Source organism: Ogataea polymorpha (genome assembly GCF_001664045.1).
Source record: "Ogataea polymorpha strain NCYC 495 leu1.1 chromosome Unknown OGAPOscaffold_4, whole genome shotgun sequence".
In the NCBI taxonomy this organism is placed as follows: Eukaryota; Fungi; Ascomycota; class Pichiomycetes; order Pichiales; family Pichiaceae; genus Ogataea; species Ogataea polymorpha.
Window position 1 is genome coordinate 1,067,590 of NW_017264701.1, and position 22,967 is coordinate 1,090,556.

Sequence of the window (22,967 nt, forward strand, 5' to 3'; positions counted from 1 at the left end):
TGTGGTTTTCTGCTAGCGAAAATACCAAATATTTACTGTATTTCGTGACTCGTGTGCTTACGTAATCTCCCTCGCCAGAGCTCCGTAGTTCACAGCCTGGGTGGTCTGCAAGCTTGCGACGGCGGCGCGCTGAGCGCCGTGCACAAGAGCGCCACGCTCCGCTGCAAAAGGCAGCGCGCGTGTTTGCGCGAGTCTGGCGAGCAAATATCCCGCCAGGCTGTCGCCCGCGCCGGTGACGCTTTTTATCGAGTGTTCCTCTATTTTTTGCGCAGGGTAGTGGCTCACAAGCAGGCCGAGACCGTTGCGCCCGCGGTGGAGCACGCTGAACGCGGCACTCTGCGCGTCCTCTGCCGTCTCAGATCCCACGATTTCCACCAGCACCACGCCGTTGCGCCCGTCCTTCACCAAAATAGCAGGGAAGTAGGGTAGCAGCTGGAACGCCTGCTGGAGCACGCCTTTCTCGAGGTACTGTCTGGCCATCGGTTGTTTTTCAAGCCTGTTCCGCAGCGCAGAGTTGATGTTGAGCGAGTCCAGAACGTTGAACCAGGACGAGACCGCTTCGAACCGGCCGGCAGCGTAGAAAGCGTTGTAGAGCGATTCTAGCTCCAAAACCGTTGGGGTGATCAGATGGACTCTATTTTCAGGGAAACAGCCCAGCCTTGTGGTTTGTGCAAGTTTCCGAGCCTTTGTTCCGCTCGTAGGCTCGACCAGCAGCCGCGTCGCGCCGTTGCAGCTATCGAAAACCGCATCCATCACCGCCTCCGACACGTTGGTGTCCATGAGCACGTAATTCGGGTCCAGCTGCTCAAGCTTGGCGACAACATGCTGCGGAGCAAGCTGCTCCACAATCGCCATGTCGGCACACGCGATGACGAGATCTCCGCGGTGGTCGTGGACTGAGGTGTACTGCGCGGTGCGGCCGGCAAGGTGAATGAGCCCGTCTGTTCTGAGTCCGCGTTCGGCAAAAGCAGCCATGACCGTTTTACCGGCAAAGTCTGCTTGGTTCAGGCCAGAGACCAGCGCCACGTGTTGAGGGCCGCCCACGGCCGCGGCCGCAAGAGCCACGTTGAAGCCGACCCCGCCAACAGAGTACTCTGTTTTGCCGGGACACGAGTCCTGGAATCGGACGGTGCTGACCGTGCTGGTGGAGTCCAGCGCCACAGACCCGACGACAACGGCTCTGGCGGGCTTTCGAGTCGTTTCCTGGGCCGGTTTTGGGGCCGGATTCTTGGACGGCTGGTGTACTGGTTGCAACGAGCTGCGCAGCTGCGCAAGCTCGGCGGCGATTTTCGACCCCACCACTGCGTTGTTGCGCACAAACTCAATGTTGCATTTCACGCTCAGCCCGTCCGTCTTCTCGTTGATGCGGCCGAGCATAAAAGGCGTCAGCTGCTTGCCCGAAACACCAAGTTGTTCTGCCTCCTGCTGCGTCTGCGCAATGACCCGGTTGATGTATTCTGCCGGAAGCGCGATGTCTGCCGGCGGCGGCACGCAAAAGACGTAGCCGTTCTCCAGCCGCATCCCGTCCTTGCCGCTGTGCACCAGCCGTGCCGCCTCGAGCGTGTTCTCCAGAACAAACGGAGAAGCCACGCCGGAGTCTCTAGTGTAGAATCCTGGCACGTTCAGCGTCTTCGGACCATCTGCCAGAGTGGCCACGGGCACGCCCTTGGTCTCCAGATACTCCATCGTGCGTGCAACGTCCAGAATGGATTTGGGCCCGGAACAGACCACAGCAACGGGGGTCTTGGAAAGCTCATCCAGATCGGCGCTCACGTCCATCAACTCGAACGGCCGCGACACGCCGCCGAGTCCTCCTGTGGCAAACACGTCGATTCCCGCGCGATGGGCAAGAATCATCGTCGCAGCGATCGTCGTTCCGCCAGTAAGCTGCCGAGCCATCACGTACGGAATGTCTCTGCGGGACACCTTATACTTTTCTCCTGGCCGGGCCAGGGCCTCGAGATCGCCCTGCGAAAGCCCCACCTTCGCCCTGCCGTTCACAAACCCGATTGTTGCCGGAACAGCGCCGTGGGCTCGGACGAGCTGTTCCACGCTCAGGGCCATCTCAAGGTTCGCAGGATACGGCAAACCGTGCGAGATGATTGTGCTCTCCAGAGCCACCACGGGGCCGCCCTCACGCAAGCAATTGACGATCTCCGCGGCGACCTGCACCGAGTACCTGCGGATCTGTGGGAAAAACATCAACTATTTATTATTTTTTTTTTTTATTTATCGTGAATATTTAATTTTTCCTGCCCATTTAATTTCCTGCTACGCATCTCCTTGTGTCACTCGCTCTTTAGTTTCTTCCCCCGGATAAGCCCTGCCACCTGCCGCACGATACCGCGCAAGATGTCGAGCGCAAACAGCGTCAAGACCACAAATAGCCCCCCCACGATCACCGGCCCGTTGTCGATCAGAAACTCGCGGTCGAACACGGCAGGCGACTCGCTCTGGTCCTCGCTGAAGCGGTACAGCGACTTCTCTTTCTTAATCGTCTTGGTCTTCTTGGCCAGCCACGTGTCATCCTCCTCCAAAAGGTCTTTAGCCCAAAGACCGTCCGGATGCGAGCTGTAATCGTCGCGTTCGCCATGGTTGTTGCGCTCGATCTCCAAGTACCGCGTCTTGTCGAACACGGTGATGTCAGGGAAAATCATGTTGAGGGCCGTTTTTGCGAGACGTCTGTCCCTCACAGTCAGGTCCTTGGGGTCCTCGGGAACGTCTTCAGGATGGATCAGCTTGTACTCTTTTTCCTCATACGGAGTCGTTGTGTTAGTGGAAAGAAGAAGAGTGTAGCGCGGCGTGGGCAGCTTACGCATGATCTCGCGCAGCAGCTCGTTGTACTGGTCCAGCTTCTCCAGGCGTTCTGCCTGGCTCATCTCGTCGGACAGACCGCCCAGCTGGACGTTGATGGTTCTCGCCCGGGTGTCCAGATACTTCGGTACCTCGGCAGCGTCTTCCTGCACCACGTCATAGGTCAAGGTGTTGCAATGGATGCGCAAAAACCGCACAAAATCGTCCATTGCCAGTTTATCGTCGTCCACAAGAACGTTGGGGAAGGCGACGACCGTGCTCGCCCGCGACAGCTGTTCCCGCAGGTGTCTGAACCGCTCAAAGTGGTGGAAATCGTCCACGCGCAGCCCAGGCATGTTGATCAGTATGTACGCGTCCGAAGTGCACTGCTCCAGCACGCGGTAGATGGTAGACGTGGCCTCGCCCAGATCGAACGGCAGCTGCTCGCTGTGAGGCAGCGCAGGCCTGAGCCCCGGGATCAGCTTGCTGGACGCGATGAGCGCGGGAAACGTGTTTTTCGCCAAACACAGCGCCGCCCAAACCAGCTGAACGATAACTACACTGGTCCTCATAATATTTAAAATATTTTTTTCTCTCTTGATTTAATTCACCTCTATTCTCTGCTCGAGATCATAAAAGCGCTCAAAAAAGTTCTCAAACAGCGCCACGAGCTTCTCAACGTCGTGCGAGCCGCACGTCTCACGGATAGAATGCATACTGAGCTGCGGGTTGCCGAGGTCTAGCGTCCGCACTCCAAGCTTGGCGCTCACCATGGGGCCGATGGTCGACCCGCACGGAGAGTCGTTTCTCACGACAAACAGCTGCAATGGCACCTTTGCAAGATCGGCAACCTTCTTCAATAGCACGATTCCCGGTGAGTTCGTCACATACCGCTGGTTCGCGTTGACCTTGATCACCGGGCCACTGTTGAGCCGAGGCTTGTTGAGGCTCTCGTAGTTCTCTGTGTAATTTGGGTGCACGCCGTGAGCCATGTCCGACGATAAAATAAACGACTTCGCCATCGTCTCTAGGAAATACGAGGACGCAACGTTGTTCGGGCCGTATTCGTTCCCGTCGATAGTTAGGCTGGTCGGCCTGGTCAGCCTCTCCAAGATGTTGGGCAAAAACGACGAGTCCGCTCCTTGGGCCGACAACGAGCCGATCTCCTCGTGGTCGAACAGCGAGATCATCTGAATTCCCTCCTGTCTGTCCAGACTCTGGACAGAGTTGATGAGCCCCTGAGTAGCACAGTAGCACGTGACCTGGTTATCGAGACGCGGGCTGAAGATGAACTCGTTGCTGAGGCCACCTATCGTCGACTGCTGCGTGTCGTAGAGTATCAGCTCAAAGTCCTCGATCTGCGCCACGTCCACAGACAGGTCTGCCGCAATCAGATCCAGCAGCTCCTTGCTGTGTCTTTGGACGACGCTTTTCAGCGATTGGTATTCGTCTTCGCTGAGCTGCTCGCCTCCACAACAGCCAGCCGCATCCTTGGAACGCTCCTGGTACTGCCCGGCAATTGGCTTGAATTGTGTCTCTTTGTTGAACTCAAACTTGGTGTATCTCTCTTTGGTGAGATGGATAGCTAGGGTGGGAATTCTCAAGATCGGCTTCTGTATCTTGACAAGTTTCGACACGTACTTGCCGCTCTCGTTCACAAAGACGCGACCTGCAACGCTCAGGTCTCTGTCGAACCAGGTGTGCCAGATTCCCCCGCCGTACGTCTCAACACCGACTTGAATATAGCCCTCTTTTCTTTGGTCAGAAATCGGCTTGATGCGCAGAACTGGCGAATCCGTGTGGCCTCCTACAATTGAAACACCGTTTCCCGGCTGGTACGAGCCACCTATCGTGAATGCAATAATTGAGGAGCCGTTTCTGGTCACATAGTACTTGGATCCCCTCTTGATGAACCCGTCCCAATTGTTGCGCTCAGACAGCTCCTCAAAGCCAGCCTGTTGAAGCTGCTTCTTCACAGTATCCACCACGTGGTATGGAGTAGGCGAGGCGTTGACGAAATCTATAAAACCTTGTGCGTAATTGGACATTGCAAAGAAAATAAAAGAGTAAAATTACTGTGCCAATATACTATTATTCCCTACAAAGTTTCCAATCTATCGTTGATTTCTTTTGGCGACAGCTTTCTGAATCTGGGGCCGTGCACGCCAGCGGCTCCACGGAAACCCAGCTGGTCCTCGTTCTCCGCGCCAATCACGGCGATCTCGACGGTGTCGCCGTTCATCTCGCCATCGATGCTCTCCTTCAGTGTCAGCAGCGCAATGTGGATGGCATCTTCGAGCTCCAGCTCCTCGTTCCACCGTTTCTCCAGAAATGTCTTGGCTGCGTTCGAGCCTTTGCCAATGGCCGTGGCCTTCCATGGGAAGTACGACCCTGAAGGATCCACCTGGTACAACATGAATCCGCTGTTCTCGTCGTAGCCTCCCAACAACAGCGACACGCCGTACGGACGCACACCTGCGCTCTGGGTCGCATCCTGCATCACCTTTGCCACCTCAGACACAAGGATCTTGGTTGGTGGGTATTCGTTATATACTCTCTTGTAGTTTGTGTGCGACACTTTTCTGGACTTGTCTGTGAGAACTCTGAAGTCGGGACCCATTCCCGCGTACGTCATGCCAATATCCGGTGTAACGTGCACAATCTTATCGACAAAGTCCGCCTGGACCAGCACAGACGTCGATTTGCGCTCTGTGGCCAGCACAATGCCGTTCGTGGCCTTGATGCCCAGAGACGTGACTCCCTGCTTGACTGCCGCCAATGCGTGCTCAATTTGCTTTAGCTTTCCGCTGACATGTTAGTCGTGCCGGCCGGTGCAACTTACCTTGGCGAAAAAGTGGTCAACGAAAACGAGTATCTGTCCGCCATGTTTGCCACTCAAATAAAAAATAATTTATGAAAAATACCTAATAATTATTTTCTAGCAGTGCCGAATGGGTAGGGGCAAGGTAAGCTGACGACTTTTGGTGATGAAAATGCAGAATTCTCTCTTCAATGAGCCTAGTTACACTGTCCAATGACAGGGCAAGGGACTCCTGGGCACATGGGTCCTTGCGTGCCGTCCCTCCTCTAGGAACCTGTAGCCCCCATATTTTTTCTCAAAAAAAAATTTAAATATATATATGTCCAAGCGAAAACTGGGGCCTTCGAAAGCTCGGTTTGTGCGGGCCGAAAACTCCTACGAGAAGCTGGAGGATGCTGGCGACGAGGTGGTAATGGTGTCGTCGTCCAGCGACAGCGAAAATGAAGAGCCTCCGGCCAAAAAACAAAAACCGCTAAAACAAGAAGACTCAGCAGATTCTATTCCTGGAGATGCCGTGCTCGAGAACCAGGACTTTATCGGGTTTGAAACCTCATCCGGAGACGAGAACGAAGAGTTCGACCAACAGGGATCGCCCAAGATCTCCGATAGCGAGAACGAATATCTGAGTAACGACGAAACCGTGTACCATACAAAGTCTGCCGACTACAAGACCGGGAATTTTAACCCCAAATATCCATGGATCCGCAATAATGACCACTCGCGACAGATAGAGATCAGCGACTGGCTGACGATGGAGATCAAGGATTTCATCAAGTATATTTCTCCGTCCGCGGAAGAAATCAAGGCCCGTAATGACACTGTGGGAAAACTTCGCGAGTGCATCACGGGGATGTGGCCCGATGCGGAGGTGCATTGTTTTGGATCGTTTGCTACTGACCTGTATCTCCCTGGATCCGATATCGATATGGTGGTAGTTTCCAAGGCCCGCAACAACAAATACGACAATCGATCGTCTTTGTACCAGCTCTCATCTTATATAAGAAACCACAGACTGGGAATTAATGTGGAGGCCATTGCCAAGGCCAAAGTGCCCATCATCAAGTTCGTGGACCCTACCACCAAGATTCACATTGATATCTCCTTTGAGAGGACCAACGGTATCAAGGCGGCAGAGCTCATTATTTCATGGCTCAAAGACACTCCGGGTCTCCGCGAGCTTGTGCTGATAGTGAAACAGTTTTTGTCTGTGCGGAAACTCAACATTGTGCACACTGGCGGTCTTGGTGGTTTTGCGACGATTTGTCTGGTGAGGTCTTTTTTGAAACTCCATCCGAGAGTGGCCACCAAATCGATAGATCCTTTGGAAAACTTGGGTGTGCTTCTTATCGAGTTTTTCGAGCTGTACGGCTACAATTTCGGATATGACAACACAGCGATTGCGTTTGATGAGGATGGAGAGCCATACTATGTTCCAAAGGACTCAAATCCAGCATTTCAGAACAGAAACCCGTTCACATTGGCTATCCAAGACCCCCACGATCCGGCAAACAACATCTCCCGAGGCACATTCAATCTGCGAGATATTAAGCGATCGTTCGGTGGAGCTTTTGAGCTTCTGGTGAACAAGTGCTATGAGATGAACCAGGCCACCTACAAAGAAAGACTGGGACAGTCTGTTTTGGGAGACATTATCAAATACAAAGGAAAACAACGAGATTTCGAGGATGCTCGTGACCTTGTGCAGAACGAGGCACTTGCGTTTGTGAGCGGAGAATCCAGTCGCGCGACTTCGCTGCCGCCGCTCCCGAGCGAGCAGTACACTATAATATCAGACTCCGACTCGGAGTCTGAATACGAGAAGCATCTGGAACAACTGTACGAAAAGTCGCAGAGCAAGAAGCCCGAGAGCAACAAGAACATTGACGAACTGATGGGGCTGAATGATCGGGAAAGCGATGTTTCCTCGAGTGGTGCTGCGAGCGACAGCGAGCAAGAAAAGCCCAGCACTTCGAAGCTGGACAAGACAGCTAGACGAGAATACTGGTTGAACAAATCTGGCAGCTTTTAATAGATGATGCACCAGACAGAGTGCATTTTGTCTGATATATTAACCGGCACAATTAATGACCATTGTTTTTCTCGATAACAGTAATTGATAAAAAATGTACAAAATAGTTTTTTTTTATTTACATGTCTGTCACTTCCCCAGATAAGGTTGTGGACGACGTTTTAGACCGTCTCTGTGTTGAGGAGACGGGATTGAGCGTTTCGGAGGTCTGGGAGGAGGTCAGGAGCAAGTTTCCACGGTTTGGAGCGTTTGAGAAGACTCTTGTCTGGAGCTGGCTCGTGCAGGAGGACGATCTCCTGGTGTATATTATTATCTCCGCCACGAAGGAGAAAAGCGGCAAAACAACCTACAAAACAGAGACAGTCGACAAGAAGATGAGTCTGGTGGACCTTGTGGAAAAGTATGGCGAGGATAAACTTTGTGTGGGCGTTACTGATGATCGACAGTCTTTGTTTCTGCTGGGGGTCAAGAAAGAAAATAATAACCTGGGTTATTTTCCTTACGAATTATTGCGATATATTACAAAAGCTAAAGAAGCTGGAATCACGTCAATGGAACTGATCAGACAGTCTGGTCAGGACCGTCGCAGTCTGACGTCCCGATTGCAGACTCTGGAAGACCTTGGTGTGGTGAAAAAGTTCCCGGCAGTTATTGACTCTGCCAACTCGTATGTCATTGTGAGCACAAAGTACGAAAAGCAGTTCTCATTTGCAAATCTGCGAACTAGTTTTGAGCTCATGGGCGTTGTGATGAAGTCGCTGCAGGATGCCCCAAATGGGGTTCGTGTTCCGTCCGACCTGGCACGCGAGCTGCGTCTGACCTCGAAGAAAGAACGCAGAATGCTGGCCAAGGCCATCCGCAACCTCGTGATGCTGGGCTACGCGTGCAAAATAAACGTCGAACACGAGTCGTCCGGACGCAAGTTTGTGGGGCTGCAGTTCCTCAAGGAGCTTCCCAAAACACTGGATGCACGCCAGGAACTGAAATCTGAGCTGGCTTCGCTGAGCCAGGACCGCGAGGATGATCAGGACGAGCTTTTTGGCTCGGTTTTCGAGAGCAACACGGACGAGGTTCCAACATACAATCCGTTCTTTCCTCTCCAAAACCAGATTTTTGACACTGTTAAAGCCAGTCCCGGAATCTCCACCAAAAAACTCAACACCTGTATCACCGGAAACCTCTCTGTGAAGTCGTTCGGCAACTACATTGGCTCGTACGTTTTTGACACCCCTGTTGCGGAACCCAATGCCGTGATACGCTATTTGCATCAGGACGGGAAGGCCCGTTATTATTGTCACATGATCCAGTCTGAATACCTAAAAAGACAAGGCCAACAAGTCGAGCAACCACGGCTAGAGTTTGCAAAAACAGAAGAGAATACACAGACAATAGCAGAGATCAGTGCTAGCCACTATATTGACCCATTTCCAAAGCGCGTGTCACTAGTTTTCTTCAGCAGCGAAACATTCAAATTTTGCTGGTTTGGCTACTCGGGGCCTGTTTTGAAGAGCCTCGTTTCCAAGCAGAACAAGATAAAGCAGCTGGTTATCGACGACACGCTGAAGATCGCTATATCCAAGAAAATACAGCGGATTGGCCAGCCAAAACCGATTATAGGAAGACACTTTGACGAGCACAAGGGACGTATCGAGAGTCCCGCCAAGTTTGTGCCAAAGGCAGAGACGTACGTACCGCAGCCTCTTCCGGATGCTGATATTGATTTCGGCCCTGACAAACGTCGCTCTGTGCTGCTTCATATTATTGACGAAAGCAAATGCATTGCTCTCAATATGGACCTGACGAAGAAGGTGTCGGATGCTCTGAATGTGAACTATCTGGTTGACCGCCGGACTGTCAAGAAAGATGCGGCAGTGCTGCAAAGACAGAATCTGATCACGGTGAAAGAGGTGCCAAGCTCGATTCGCTCGTTCACACACACTGTCCTCTGTTCAGTGACAAATAAGCCGTCACAGGACGATATCGACGCCATTGCCCATTCTGTCAGCTCCAAAACTGGGTCTGTCAACCCACGACTGAGCTCGGCTCCCACGCGCCCCGTTTTCAAGGCCAACGATTCGCACTTTTTCGAGATGCCGTCTCAGCGTTTATCCCAGCTTCGCAAGTCAAACCAGAGAAAAGGTCTCGACACCGCAAAAAGAGTGGAGGTTCGTCTTCGAGCAGCAGAAAAACCCGCCGAGTCCAAGAAAAAACGGCCCCGTAACTCCAACGACGAGGACCTGCTTGCTCCGCTGATGGAATCAAGAAAGAGAAAGAAAGTCTCCACACGTCAAAAAACACCAGCGGCCTCAACAGCTCCAACGAAACGCGCACGGAATAACACACGTCTGAGCAGCAAGGACGTCATGGTCCTAGTCCGTGCAATCACCATCTCGCAATCACTGTCGCCGGCCAACACCATCGATTGGGCCAAGGTGTCTGCTCTTTTCCAGGACAAGTACACTTCTGAAGTTTTGAGACGACAATGGCCTCGCCACAAACGTGCAATTGGAATCAGGGCTTTACAGCTGTCCAGGAAGACGTGGGAGAGAATTTTGATGTCAGCCATCACGAATGGTGATATTGGCGAGGAGGAGCTGCTGGATTACGACTTGAATGGGATGATTTCTCTGTGGAGGTCTGTGGATGCAGATTCGTTTGAAAATACTCACGATGTTGTTCTTTACCGCAACTACTCTGAGAATTTCAAGGAGCACCGGTGGCGGTCCGATACTGACCTGCGTGGACTGGATGTGTTCAGAGAAGGCACTTCTATTATTGAGCGCGAGGAGCAGTGTGCGCGGGCGATGTTTACGTATCCGCTGGTTTCTGAGGAGCCGAGCCTGGAGCCTACGGGCGTCCAAGAAGCAAAGACCAAGCTGAAGGCCCTGTTTGCAACGGGACCAGACAAGTTTTCGTCTGCAGAAGCCAAAAAGGTGTTTTCTTCGACCGAAAAGGATGTCTATGCAAAGGCTCTGGCAGAGTTGGAGGACGACAAGGTGATTGCCTATTTGGGCGAAGACTCGCCAATCAAGTTCACTCTGACCGAGAAAATCATGTCTCTGATCGACTGGAAGTTCACACGGACGTTTTTTGACCAGTGTGCTGGTTTCGTGGAGATGATGGAAACAGCAACTTTGAACAACAAGGGAATCATTTTGTCTCCCTTGTCGCCAGATAGTTGTTTTGCTCCCCTGATAAATATGATGGCCCAGGGCGAAATCAAGGTTACGCGAATCGACCAGAGCCCGCCACTACTGATCGACAACTACTCCACCAAGAGCCAGGACAAGACGAAGCTCGAGAGCGATTTTATTTTGCACGACATGCACACGGCGATAGATTTGAAGCCAGTGGCTCCTCCAAGCGGGTCGCCGTGCTCGCGTCTCTGGATCGACCTCAATGGGGACCTCAATGTGGAGATTTGGTTCAAGACGGTGTGCTCGCTTTTGCGATGCATAGTTTTCCGCCCCGGTGTGACGTTCCGTCTGCTTTGTCTGCGGTTTAGTCCTTTGTACGAGCCGTTCGAGCTGAAGCTTGTTCTAGACTGGATGGTTGCAAAAAAGGCGGTCGTCCAACGGGACAACAGCTACTGGGCAGAATCTTACTGGTACCTGACGTTTGATCGATAAGATGTTATTTAGTGATATTGTCCAAAAGAAAATTTGGAAGTTCGCCATGCAACGGAAAACCTTTTTCGAGATCATCGTTGGCGAAAGCACAGTTTCCAAGATCGCGCTTGACGACATCTTTTTCTGGAGAAATATCAAACTCAAAAATATCCATCGGCAAGCCAATGGTGGTGCACGAATTTGGCACGTCAACGATTCCCGCGATGTGGCCCTGGATTGGCGCACAGGACAGCAGCAGATAGATCTGGTAGTCATTGTAGCCGTATCTTCTGAGATACTCAATGACCCTGAGACATGTCTGTCTGTATGCGACCGTCGTGTCCAAACACAGTTGTTTGCCGTCTTCGTCGACAGAAAAGCCCTCGAACGTGAGGTATCTGCCTGGGCCGTAGTGGTTTTCTACTGGTCCAGGCAAATACATGGGACTTTTCATGTTGAGCTTGAACATGCCTTTTTTAAGAACAGAGCATTTCAGCGTGATGGACCCGGACATCTCAATTGCTCCGCAAAACGAGATCTCGCCATCTCCTTGGGAAAAATGCAGGTCCCCGACACTCAGCTTGGCTCCGTCCACGTTGACCGGCAAGTACACCTTGGACCCGCGCGACAGGTTCTTGATGTCGCAGTTGCCACCGTTTTCAGGACGGCCCGGTATGGTTCTTCCTCCTTGTGCCAGTTTGGACTGCAGTTCCAAGCCGCAAGCACCCGCGTAGGCGTTCTGTTCCGTTGGCAGGTTGGCCATCACGAAGTCTGCGTCTGGGTTAGACTCCACGAGCTCTGTCTCTCTTCTGGTCCACTCTGCCAGGATTTCGTGGCTGGGAGCGGTTCCAATAATTCCTGGATGGACAAGGCCAGCAAAACGGACGCCCGGGATGTGTCTGGAGGAGCAGTGGATGCCCTCGAAGTCGAACACGGCCTTGGCAGCCTTTGGATAGTGTTTGTCCAGAAACCCACCCCCGTTCTCCTTGGCGAAGATCCCGCAGTATCCCCAAGGCTGTCTTTCGAGAGGTTGGACGTCCTGGATCTCCACCACCAGAACGTCGCCCTTCTCAGCGCCTTCCACCTCAAAAGGCCCAGACAAATAATGGATTTTTGTAAGGTCGCAATACTTGATGTCATCGGCAGAGTCGTTGTTCCCGACCTGGCCTCCCGTCCAGTCGTAGCACTCGATTTTGTACGCTTTGTTCTGTTTCATCTTTTTGTAGCAGGGGATCTCGGGATGCCATCTGTTGTGCAGGCCCTCCTGCTCCCACGCTGGTCGTTCCAGGTCGATGGTGACAAGCGTCTCCACCAGGTTGCCGTACTTAGTACCCATGCCTGAGCAGTGTAGCAGAGATAGTATTTATTTCTGGCAGCAAGCGACTACTCCGATACGCAAGGACGATCACGGCGTGAGACGGCGCACAGACTCGCCGTTTATGTCGCCGTTTATGTCGCCGCTTGTGTCGCCGTCTTCATGCTGCAGAGCACACAATGCAGGAGCAATCGTGCTCCGCCTGATACGAAATAATTTCCGCAAGCGGAAATCGATAAGGCCAAACAATAATAAAAACTACAAACAAACCCGCTCAGCGCACGAGCTCGCGAAAGATCGGAATTGATTAGTTAGCAGGCACGAGAGATAACGGAGGAAAAAATAAGCGAGCACGAGATTGAGCTTGTTATCTGCCACCACCAATTGCTTCAAAAATGCTATTTAAGAGTTCCATCAGGGACGCTCTTTGTGCTACTAAACTACAATGGTTCAAGCAATTCTCGAACAAGCTTACGGCTACTGCTACATTCTGGCTCTGGGAGCCGTTTTCGCCGCGCTGATGATTGGCATCACGAAGGCACTGGAAAAATACGCCGGCGAGGTGCAGGACTCAGAGCACTTCACCACCGCGTCCAGGAACGTCAAGACTGGCCTTGTTGCCTCGGCCGTCGTATCGTCCTGGACCTGGCCGAGGCACCGTACTTACTAGTTCTGGAATGACCTATCAGTACGGGATCCCTGGTGCGTGGTATGCGTTTGCGTTCACCATCCAAATAACTTTTTTTTCCGTGGTGGCCCTGGAAATTAAGCGCAAGGCCCCGGGAGCACACACGGTGCTGGAAATTGTGCGGGCGCGTTTTGGACGCGCGGCGCACTGGGTGTGTCTGTTCTACGGCATGGGCACCAACGTCATTATCTCCGCCATGCTGTTGCTTGGCGGATGCCAGGCCATCAGCGTGATCACCGGCATGCACGTGGTTGCAGCCGCCATGCTGCTCCCGCTTGGGGTCTGGGCGTACACCGTGACAGGCGGACTGAAATCGACCTTCTTGTCGGACTGGATACACACGGTGATCATCTATGTGGTCATCGCGGTGGCACTGTTCACCACGTACACCCAGAGTAGCAAGATCGGCTCCATCGACAAGATGTACGAGCTACTCCAGGAAACGGCCAAAACCAACCCTTCCGCAGGGTACAAAGGCAGCTATCTGACATGGACGAACAAAACGGCACTGTTCAACGGCTGGAACATCGTGGTGGGCGGCTTTTCCACCGTCTTCACCGACCCCAGCTACAGTCAGAAAGCGCTTGCTGCGTCCCCCCGGAGCAGCATGTGGGGGTATTTTTTCGGCGGCCTGTGCTGGCTGATCATCCCGCTTGCGCTCTCCTCGTGCACAGCCCTGTCGGCGCTGGCGTTGATGCACGACAAGTCCTCGCCAACTTACCCTGGCCCGATCCCGGCTGAGCTCGTCAACGAGGGCATCCCCATGCTGTACGGAATGTACCAGATTCTGGGCCGCTCCGGAGCCGCTGCCGGCATGCTGATGGTGTGGCTCGCAGCCACGTCTGCAACCAGTGCCGAGCTAATCGGCTTCTCGTCCGTCGTCACCTACGACATCTACAGAGCGTACATCAACCCGGCCGCTTCCGGAAAACAGCTCATCAGAGTGTCACACCTGTGCGTCACCGTCTTTGCCATTGCCATGGGCGCCCTCACCGTGGTGTTCAACTATATCGGGATCACCATCTCGTGGATCATCACGTTTATCGGGATCGCCCTGGGTCCCGGCGTGTTTGCGTTTGTGCTCACCCTGTTCTGGAAAAAAATGACGCCGCTGAGCGTCATAATTGGTCCGCCACTTGCTACCGTCATTGCCATCATCGGCTGGTGCTCCTCTGCCAAGTCGCTCTACGGAGCGGTCAACAAAGACACGCTTGGTGAACAGTACTCTTGCGCTGTCGGTAACTTTGTTGGGCTCTTCAGCTCGCTGATATTCATTGTGGCCATCTCCTACATCCGACCGCTCAAAGAGGACTACGATTTTGGCACGCTGGATTCAAACTTCGTTGCCGGGGACGATGCTACCGTGCAGGAAGCAAAGGCAATGGAGGTGGCAGAGAAGGACTCCGCCAAGGAGCTGAAGAGATACTCGACCATCGCACAGATGATGTCGTGGGCATTCTTCTTCATTGTCATCTTCCTGATTCCAATGCCAATGTACGGCCAGAAGTATATCTACAGCAAGAAATTTTTCCGTGCGTGGATCGTGATAATCATGATCTGGCTGTTGCTTGCGGCGTGCTTCATCATATTCTACCCGCTCTGGGAGAGCCGCGACGTCGCCGTCAAGATCTTCCGCGTGGTCACGGGACGCCAGCCGCCGGAACGGCCCTTGCTGCTTTCCGCGCAGACGTCGCGCCGCTCCGACGAAGAGGTCGACCACGTGACGATCGGTCACGTGGGAAAGTTTCAGGCCGATAAAGATATATAGCAATAAATAATACAGAATTTGCCATAATATGTTTGACAAGCTCAAGGACAAGCTTTCGTCCGACTTTCCCGCGGTTGCCGCCCCGTCGCAAATTGACCGCAGAACGCTCTATCTCTACCGTCAAAACTTTGGCGTGAACTTCGGCTCCGTGTTTGTGCTAGAGAAGTACATGTTCGACAGTCTCTTTGGCAACACCGAGTACGAGCTCGACGCCGTCAAGATGAACGTGCAGAAGAAGGGCATCGACGAGACCAGAAAGCTCTTTGAGGCTCATTGGACAGGCTACTGCACGGATGACGACTGGAACTGGCTCAAGTCCAAGGGCGTGCAGTCAGTCCGGCTACCAATCGGTTACTGGGCGGTCGACCCTCGCCAATTCAACAGCGGCACATCTTTCGAGTCTGTGGGTGCAGTATATCAGAACGCGTGGACAATTTACAAACAGTACATCCAGAAGGCCGCCAACTACAATATTTCTGTCGTTGTTGATCTGCATGCTCTGCCCAAGGGAGCCAACACAGGAGGCCATTCGGGAGAGCGTTTTGACAAGGCCGGGTTCTGGAAGAGCTCCAAGGCCGTGGATAAGGCTGTGGCGATTGTCAAGTTCATAGCTTCCGACCTTGCCTCGTTTGAGAACGTGTGTGGTCTACAGGTTGTGAACGAGTCGGATTTTGACGAGGCCATGGGGCAGAAAAAGTACTATTTCGAGGCTGTCAGAGCCATCCGGTCGGTTAACCCAGACATCCCCGTGGTCATCAGCGATGGCTGGTGGCCGGACCAGTGGGTGAAGTTTGTAAACGGCCACACTAAGAGCGGCACAGATCCGGGGATCGTTATCGACCACCACGTGTACAGATGTTTCAGCGACGAGGACAAAAATAAGGGGGTAGACCAGATCATCCAGGATCTGTCCGGATCGGTGCTCACCAACCTGTCTGGCCCGGCAGACTTTATGATCGGCGAGTATTCGTGTGTTCTGGACAATTCGTCGTGGTGCAAGGGAAGCTTCGACCGTCAGGCGTGTGTGCGTCGCTTTGGCAATGAGCAGGCGCGACTGTTCAAAGAACGTGCCGGTTTTGGGTCCTACTTCTGGACATTCAAGTTTGAGCACGGGGACGGCGGCGAGTGGGGGTTCAAGCCGATGGTGGAGTCCGGATGCATTCCGTCGCGGAGCTCAGAGCCGCAGATTCCGTCTGGAGAGGACAAAAACAGGCTGCTCGGCGAGAATCTCAAAGCACACGAGGACTACTGGAACCGGCAGAATCCAAACGAGAAGTATGAGCATTGGCGGTACAAAGAAGGTTTCGAGACGGCCTGGAGCGACAGCGTGGAATTTGCGAGATTTGATAACTCGCGGATCGGCCGCAGAGCAGCATGGAAGGCGCTCAGACGGCAGCAGCACGTTGCCTCCCGGGGAAGTAGCAATTTTATTTGGGAATGGGAGCAGGGATTTGATAAAGGTCTGGAGTGTTTTGGCTACTAAACGTATGTATGGTCATTCCTCAATATCGAAAATAGGATACTTGGTTTTCAGTGTGCCGACAAACTTCGACCAGCTCGAGTAGCTGTCCAGTTTGAGCTGACCGGCTTCCACCATGGTGTTAATTTTTTTGCAGCATCTCAGGACGGCCCGCACAGTGTCGTTGCGTTTCTCGAGCTCCTGCTTCGGAGCGTCGTCCTTGAGTTTTTTATCCAGCACTTTGGAACATGCTGCGATGAAATTTTCAAGAGTCTGGTTTCCGGCGAAAATCGTCGGTTTGAGGCTGATGATTTTGATGAGCGTCAACAGACAGATGAAAATGACGGTTGGGTCGTCCTTGAACGCTCTGGCCACAAATTTCTCAAACACCTGGCCCCAGTCGATCTGGCTGATCACCAAAAACTGCGGATTGGTCTCGAGTGTGGTCAGCAGCGAATACACCATCTCGTAGAGCCCTTTTCGGTAGTTCAGACCCTTGTCCAGCTTGTGTTTGAAAGGACCAATCCTAACGACCTCGACATATTCCTTCTTCTGCTCCAGCTCGGTTTCAAGCAGGCGCGGCATGATCTTGGACACCAGCGGAAGAGCAACCAGGGGTTTTTTGTGCAAAGCAAAGATGAGATTCGAAACTCCAAGCTGTTTGAGTTCCAGATCGCCACTAAAGATGTACTCTTCCGCAGATGTTAGCTCAAGGTATCTGGACAGTAAGATCAAGTCCGACTCCAACGACGGGTCAACAAGCACCTGCTTTGTGGTAGAACCTAGCACCAGTTTCTGTGTCCGAGACGGGCTGGAGGACAAAATAGAGCACATTTCCGGCAGCAACGAGTCGTGGATTGCAAGAAAAGCAATTATTGCAGCTGTTGCCTCCACAGCGTCCGATTTTTCAAGCTCGGCTTTGAGTAGCAGATTGAATAGATGCTTGGAGGATGTCGTGTCAAGATTGATATTTTGCAAAGCGGTCTTTAGAGCATGCAGGATGGGAACTGTGGCCCCCATTTCGATCTGTTTTGTTTTCAACTCGTTGAGATATTTTTCCGGGTTGCGAGACACGATAGTGGCGATCGCAGAGATAGCAGCGTTTTTAATCTCTTCGTCGTCGCCGAGATGACGCACAAATGGTGCCAGTCCAACATCCAGATCCATGGATTTGGACACCTGGTCCAGAAACGTAATGGAAAACAGCACGTTTTCGTTGTTATTCAAATTCTGTAGTGTCTCCTCAATGGAGGCAAAGTTTTTGTCGCTCACGCTTACCAGACCCAGAATCTTGGACACGTTTGGGTCGCTATGCGTGCCATGTTGCAGCACAACATCAATAAACTGCTTGGCCGGTTTTTGGCCCAGTATGGCATTGGTTAGGTCAGCCAGCGTGTTCTGGTCAAAGCCAGGGGCTTTTGAGAACTGAACTAGCAAACCAATGAGTCGATCGACGTCCGGAACAGTCACCTTGGTAATCAACACGCTCAAGATCATGCAAACGCAAACTGCATTTTCCGAAGCGATTTTACCCGCCTCGCTGGCCACAACAATGCGCTCAAATGCCAGGAGACCGTCCTTTTCGTCCAGGTAGGGTGCCAGGCTAGCCAGTGTATTCAAACTCTGGGCCTGGAGCTCGGAAATTGTCAGATATTCGACCAACTGCAAAACTATCGGATGATACCAGTCGCTAGACAGGTTCTGTGGAATACGAGACACTATAGTCTCAATACAATGCAGGTCCACAGCCACCAGAAACTCGACCGTTATGGTGTCCACAAACACTTTCAACGCAGTTTGCAAGTCCAAAACCTCCGACTTGGTGACCAGCGAGCATAGACAAAGGAGCGCCTTTTGACGGATCTCTGTCGAGTAGTTTTTGTTGGAGGCTTTTTCTATGAGAGGTTTTTCGACGCTCGGAAGCTGGGCACCTGGCTCGTGCTCGAGCATGTCGGTGAGCAGGCCCAGAGTCTCCAGCACGAGCTCATGATTGGACGAGGATGCTACGCAGCCAACAATGTCGGCAACTATTCTCCGGGAGCTGCTTCCAAGGTCTGTCAAGGAATACTTCTTTAAAACTGCCGCGTAGAACTTGATAACCTCAGAAGTGATGCTGGATTCTCTCAAGTCCAATAGCTTGTTCATCAATGCCGGCGTCCATTGCGCTTCGCAGCCATCTGTCGCGTTGGAAAACTCCACGAAAAAGTCGTACAGCAACGATAGTTTTGACGAGTTCTTTGTCACAAGCAGTTTGCCGAACGCCTCGCAAATGTCTGCGCTCTTGTTGCCCAGATAAATAGACGGGTCATCGTCGCTCTGCATGCTGACATCCGATCCCCGACGCCCGCTGGCGTAGTCATTTAAAGAGTTGAAGAATTTCAATGTGTAGTACGGACCGTCCTGGACACTGAAGCGGAATATTTTCGTGAGGGTTCGTAAAACCTCCGACACAACCGTTCCATTGTCGTCTTGCAGCTGGCCCAAAAGCGGCTCAAAGACATACTGGAAAACCGTCGTGAGAGCCAACGGATGTTTCTCAAGGATAACACTGACCAGTCTTGCAGACTCGCGCCGCAGCTTCCACGAAAGTCCGGATCCATCGTCATCATCATCGTCATCAAGATCAGAAAGCTCGTACTCGTCCTCCTCCTCCAGCTCCTCCTCTGCGTCATCTTTGTACGGATTGTAGCCAATAAAGCGTGCAGCCAGTTCCAACGACCCAGAAACATGCTCTTCCATGGGAAGACACTCAAACATGGCAACAAGACACCCAAGAGCCTCGGCACGGGTCTCCTCGGTCTCCTGCTGAGCGTCGAAGTCGTCGTCGGGCTCGTCAAGTGTATCCAAATATAGTCCATTGAGCACAGTGGGGTGGACCTGCGGGACAATCTGCGCCATCAACTTAGCGTTCGAGCGCACAAGATTGCTCAGCACCTTGAGTGTCGTCTCCTGTTGTTTGTGAGTAGCGGTTTTGCTGATTAGGGAAATGAGTTTTTGCAGCTGTTCGACAGAGGTGAAGTTTCTAGCCACCAGTCCAAGGGCCAAAACAGATTTTTTTGCAATCACTATGTCTGCTGCGTAGCAGGCGTTGGCCAGCAGCTCGGCTATGTTGTTTAATTGCGAAGTAGTCAGGTATTTGCCCAGATATTCAATGAGGTCGGTCACGATCTCAATATAGTCTATGGTGGTGTAAAAAGCGGTATTTCCCACCTCAAACACCTCACCCAGCACGTAGTTCGCCACGTCGCGCGCCACAGACTCGTTGGCAACGAAATTCTTCAAAACATTGTGGATCGCCATTGTATAGATAGTGGAGGTGATGGAGACTTTCTCGGGCTTCTTCTTGCTCAAAGCGGCCACTACAGACACCACGTAGCCGCCAAGACGTGGAGTCAGAGTCTCAAAGCATTTCAATGCCTGTGTGCGAACCTCGGGGAACTCGTCGTCCAGACAGTGAAGAAGAATCTTGGCGTACTGGATCCGCGCCTCACTCGAAAACGAATCTGGATTGCTCAGGATTTCCTTCTCGAGGTCATTGAGGGCCATAAACCGCAGATCTGGGTCTGTATCTCTGGTTTGGGTGAAGAGGTCTTCGATAAAAAAGCGCATTACTTTTTTTACTCGCGTCGATCGACTACTATACAGACTGCTACATGCTACCGTTATTGTGCTTTTTCCTTGATCCTGTCTTTCTTCTCCTTCTTGGCGCTCTTATCTTTCTTCGTCTTCTTGGCCTTCGTGGTCTTCTCCTTATGCTTTTCCTCGACTTCTTGGACAACCTCCGTGTCCTCGCCATTTGGTTTCACCTCCAGCTGCTCGTCCTCGTCCCCAACGTATTCCTGGACGTCCACTTCCTCCACTATCATCGGGTTCACCGCTTCAACCTCTCCTCTCCCGTCCAAGTGCTGTTTGTCGCCTTCTTCAAGACTGTCTCCCGCCATGCCCTCCACCAACACCTGCTCCTTAGTAATAGCCTCCACCAGCGCCTTGGCCCGCATAACAAAATCATAATCTGGAACGTCCTCCTTGGCAGCATCCTTGTCTGCCTCTTTCTCTTTGGCGTCATCTTCCGCCTCTCTGTTTGTATGCTCCTCGTTCTTGTTGTCGTCCTTTTCTTCTCTCTCCTCAGCACTCTCTGAACCCTTCTGCATCTCCTCAAGAGCCCTGCGAGCAGCTTTGTTCCATTTATCCACTACGGCCATCATCTCGTCTTTCACTCGATCTCTCGACCCACCTTGCACACTGGCAATATACGATTTCAGAGCTTCGTCATACTCTTGAGGAATATTCTTGAGATTCTTGAGAATCCAGGTCTGTTTGGCCTTGGAAAATTTCCAGTTTGACCGATCTTCATGGTATTGTCGAAGATACTTGAGCTGATCCTTTTCTGGCGGCGGCGGACGCTCGTTTCTAGGTAACTTCTTTCTCTTGGGAGGCTTCTTCTCTGTGTTTTGCCCAGGATCGGCCTTTCGTTTCTTGATGATGTTTACCTTCGTAATCCCCAGTGGATCATTTTCCACTGTTTCTTTGATTTTCAGACCAAGACGTTTCCAAGCTGGCTCAGACATGTGAGTATATCGATCTGAAAAAAAAATAAAAAAAAATCCCTATTTTTCAATACTGCACAAATCATCCTAGTTCGGACTGAGTGATTATCAGGATCCTTGATATAAAAAACGTTACAAATGCTCAGTATGTCCGGTTAATTTGGATATCAGCAAAGTAACATCATCTGTGGTTCCATCCTAGGCAGCTCTAAAAGCGATAGAGTGAACGAGTCGATAATCATTCGAGAGGCGGCTGGACCCTGTTCATGCGTAATAGTATCAATTGGTGAAAGTCTATTAACCATGCAGAGTACATGCAGACCAGTGCTTCTCTCCAGAGAGGATCCACACGCTAAATATTTTAATTCCTCAGGTGAGCTTTTCTGAATAGTTTGGTAGCTAGCCACTCGGCTTCGAGTATTCGGACTCAGTTAAACGAACCGTCTAATGTAAACTTAGTATCTGTTGTTTGTTTTCTACATGCCTACACCCGGTTTTGCCCTGCTGCTGGTAGCATTGAAGTGCAGGCCACAATCTTGTGAGAGGAATCGCTAGTTACGTAAGTCTCCCAGCGGCACGATGCACAGTGAAAAAAATATAAAATTTTATTTTTACATTTTACTTCATTATGCGAGAGATATCCTCACACTCTACAAATATGGGATTGACCTCGCTATATAAAGTTCCTGGTTTGAGTCCGTGAAGAGCATATCGACTTTTCATGGATATAGAAATGGAATACATCATTTAAGTCCGTACGCGACTAGTTTTTTGTATCCCTCGACAGCGTCCTCCAAGCTTTCGTGAGAAACGTACTCATGGTCTCCGTGGGCGACTAGGATCGAGCCTGGGCCATACAAATACCTTTTGAACCCACGTTGTGTTAGATTAGGCACGTCCGTGAAGTAGGCGGCCAGCATGGTGTCGAAGCCAGGCACGTCGTAGTCAAGGTAAGTAGGGTCTGCCTTCTGGACAACAGTTACCTCAACGTCTTGGTATTTCTCCAGAATGTTGTCGACAATCTTCTGAATCTCATCTGCTTTCACGCTCACTCTCATAAGGACTTCGCACTCGGCGATCGGAGAAACCACGTTTGCTGCTGTTCCTGCGTTGATGAGCCCGATATTTACCGTCGTCGCACCCAAAACCTCGTCAGAAGGCCACTCGGTAGTGGAGATCTCGTACATTATTCTGATGAGCTCGTTGTTTGCGTCTTTCCCCAGCTCTGGATATCCCGAGTGCGAAGAGAGCCCGTGAACTTGGATTTTGAAATAGTAGACACCTTTATGGCCAACTGCGAGCTTGTTTTCTGTCGGCTCACCAAAGACCACCATGTCCCAATTAGCGTGTATTTCCTTATCCACTGTCAACATGCCATCTCCGCCTGTTTCTTCTCCAACAACAAAAAGCAGCGCAATGTCGCCCTCGTGCACTTTATTCTCTTCGTAAAGTTCGGTAAACGCCGTGATTTGGGCAGCCACCGAGCCCTTCGCATCACACGAGCCACGGCCATAGATTCTGTCTCCATCGTCGTAGTATTCAATGTATGGGGGCACGGTGTCTATGTGGGAGGTGAGCAGCACTTTAGTATCTCTTGTACTTCCCAGATAAGCGTAAATGTTGTTGCGTCCTTGGGAGTCGATTGTTTCCACCGTCAGTCCTAAGCTCTGGAGATACTCAGCAATGTATTGAGAAGCATCTTGTTCTTGGAAACTGAGACTTTCTATTCTCACCAGTCTCTTGTGCAGAGGGTAAAGCCCCAAGGCGTCCGCTTTTGCAATTGGGCCATGGAGTGCACTAGGCAAATTCAATTGGGGCCAGCCATCCAAAAATGGCAGCGAGACCACGGATGAAATCAAAGAGAAAAATATCCCTAGTCTCATCGATAAGAATTAAATATAAGAATTGAAGACAAGAAATTACAATTAAATGATTATTT

General features: G+C 51.7%; 11 protein-coding genes across 11 annotated transcripts; 4 read left to right on the top strand and 7 right to left on the bottom strand.

Annotated features, from left to right (window-relative positions):
* Position 1: 1 nt before the first annotated feature.
* On the bottom strand, positions 2-2,019 carry OGAPODRAFT_16661 (uncharacterized protein). Its single transcript, XM_018354580.1, has one exon. The coding sequence runs from the start codon at positions 1,897-1,899 to the stop codon at positions 58-60; it is 1,842 nt and encodes a 613-aa protein (XP_018210924.1). The 5' UTR covers positions 1,900-2,019; the 3' UTR covers positions 2-57.
* A 1,370-nt stretch (positions 2,020-3,389) lies between these two features.
* Positions 3,390-4,841, bottom strand: OGAPODRAFT_100852 (uncharacterized protein; the record flags this gene model as incomplete). Its single annotated transcript, XM_018353002.1, has 1 exon — positions 3,390-4,841. The coding sequence occupies one exon, from the start codon at positions 4,839-4,841 to the stop codon at positions 3,396-3,398; it is 1,446 nt and encodes a 481-aa protein (XP_018210925.1). The 3' UTR covers positions 3,390-3,395.
* Positions 4,842-4,871: 30 nt separating this feature from the next.
* On the bottom strand, positions 4,872-5,690 carry OGAPODRAFT_16662 (alpha 2 subunit of the 20S proteasome). The gene is made up of 2 exons (XM_018354581.1): positions 5,636-5,690; positions 4,872-5,600 (listed from the first exon to the last, which is right to left on the bottom strand). Exons 1-2 carry the CDS (start codon positions 5,677-5,679, stop codon positions 4,892-4,894), a joined length of 753 nt encoding a protein of 250 aa, XP_018210926.1. The 5' UTR covers positions 5,680-5,690; the 3' UTR covers positions 4,872-4,891.
* A 148-nt stretch (positions 5,691-5,838) lies between these two features.
* Positions 5,839-7,700, top strand: OGAPODRAFT_16663 (uncharacterized protein). Its single transcript, XM_018354582.1, is given in 2 exon segments — positions 5,839-5,899; positions 5,912-7,700. The coding sequence occupies 1 exon segment, from the start codon at positions 5,934-5,936 to the stop codon at positions 7,641-7,643; it is 1,710 nt and encodes a 569-aa protein (XP_018210927.1). The 5' UTR covers positions 5,839-5,899; positions 5,912-5,933; the 3' UTR covers positions 7,644-7,700.
* A 241-nt stretch (positions 7,701-7,941) lies between these two features.
* Positions 7,942-12,389, top strand: OGAPODRAFT_16664 (uncharacterized protein). The gene has a single exon (XM_018354583.1). The coding sequence runs from the start codon at positions 9,434-9,436 to the stop codon at positions 11,270-11,272; it is 1,839 nt and encodes a 612-aa protein (XP_018210928.1). The 5' UTR covers positions 7,942-9,433; the 3' UTR covers positions 11,273-12,389.
* Positions 7,942-12,587, bottom strand: OGAPODRAFT_76848 (uncharacterized protein; the record flags this gene model as incomplete). The annotated part of the gene is made up of 1 exon (XM_018356235.1): positions 7,942-12,587. One exon carries the CDS (start codon positions 12,585-12,587, stop codon positions 11,277-11,279), a length of 1,311 nt encoding a protein of 436 aa, XP_018210929.1. The 3' UTR covers positions 7,942-11,276.
* A 424-nt stretch (positions 12,588-13,011) lies between these two features.
* Positions 13,012-15,022, top strand: OGAPODRAFT_94404 (uncharacterized protein; the record flags this gene model as incomplete). The annotated part of the gene is made up of 2 exons (XM_018357529.1): positions 13,012-13,202; positions 13,237-15,022. 2 exons carry the CDS (start codon positions 13,012-13,014, stop codon positions 15,020-15,022), a joined length of 1,977 nt encoding a protein of 658 aa, XP_018210930.1.
* A 28-nt stretch (positions 15,023-15,050) lies between these two features.
* On the top strand, positions 15,051-19,956 carry OGAPODRAFT_100864 (uncharacterized protein; the record flags this gene model as incomplete). The annotated part of the gene is made up of 1 exon (XM_018353003.1): positions 15,051-19,956. The coding sequence occupies one exon, from the start codon at positions 15,051-15,053 to the stop codon at positions 16,503-16,505; it is 1,455 nt and encodes a 484-aa protein (XP_018210931.1). The 3' UTR covers positions 16,506-19,956.
* Positions 15,075-20,090, bottom strand: OGAPODRAFT_94406 (uncharacterized protein; the record flags this gene model as incomplete). The annotated part of the gene is made up of 1 exon (XM_018357530.1): positions 15,075-20,090. One exon carries the CDS (start codon positions 20,088-20,090, stop codon positions 16,518-16,520), a length of 3,573 nt encoding a protein of 1,190 aa, XP_018210932.1. The 3' UTR covers positions 15,075-16,517.
* A 53-nt stretch (positions 20,091-20,143) lies between these two features.
* OGAPODRAFT_76851 (uncharacterized protein) lies at positions 20,144-21,049 on the bottom strand (the record flags this gene model as incomplete). Its single annotated transcript, XM_018356236.1, has 1 exon — positions 20,144-21,049. The coding sequence occupies one exon, from the start codon at positions 21,047-21,049 to the stop codon at positions 20,144-20,146; it is 906 nt and encodes a 301-aa protein (XP_018210933.1).
* Positions 21,050-21,669: 620 nt separating this feature from the next.
* OGAPODRAFT_94408 (uncharacterized protein) lies at positions 21,670-22,911 on the bottom strand (the record flags this gene model as incomplete). The annotated part of the gene is made up of 1 exon (XM_018357531.1): positions 21,670-22,911. The coding sequence occupies one exon, from the start codon at positions 22,909-22,911 to the stop codon at positions 21,772-21,774; it is 1,140 nt and encodes a 379-aa protein (XP_018210934.1). The 3' UTR covers positions 21,670-21,771.
* Positions 22,912-22,967: the final 56 nt, after the last annotated feature.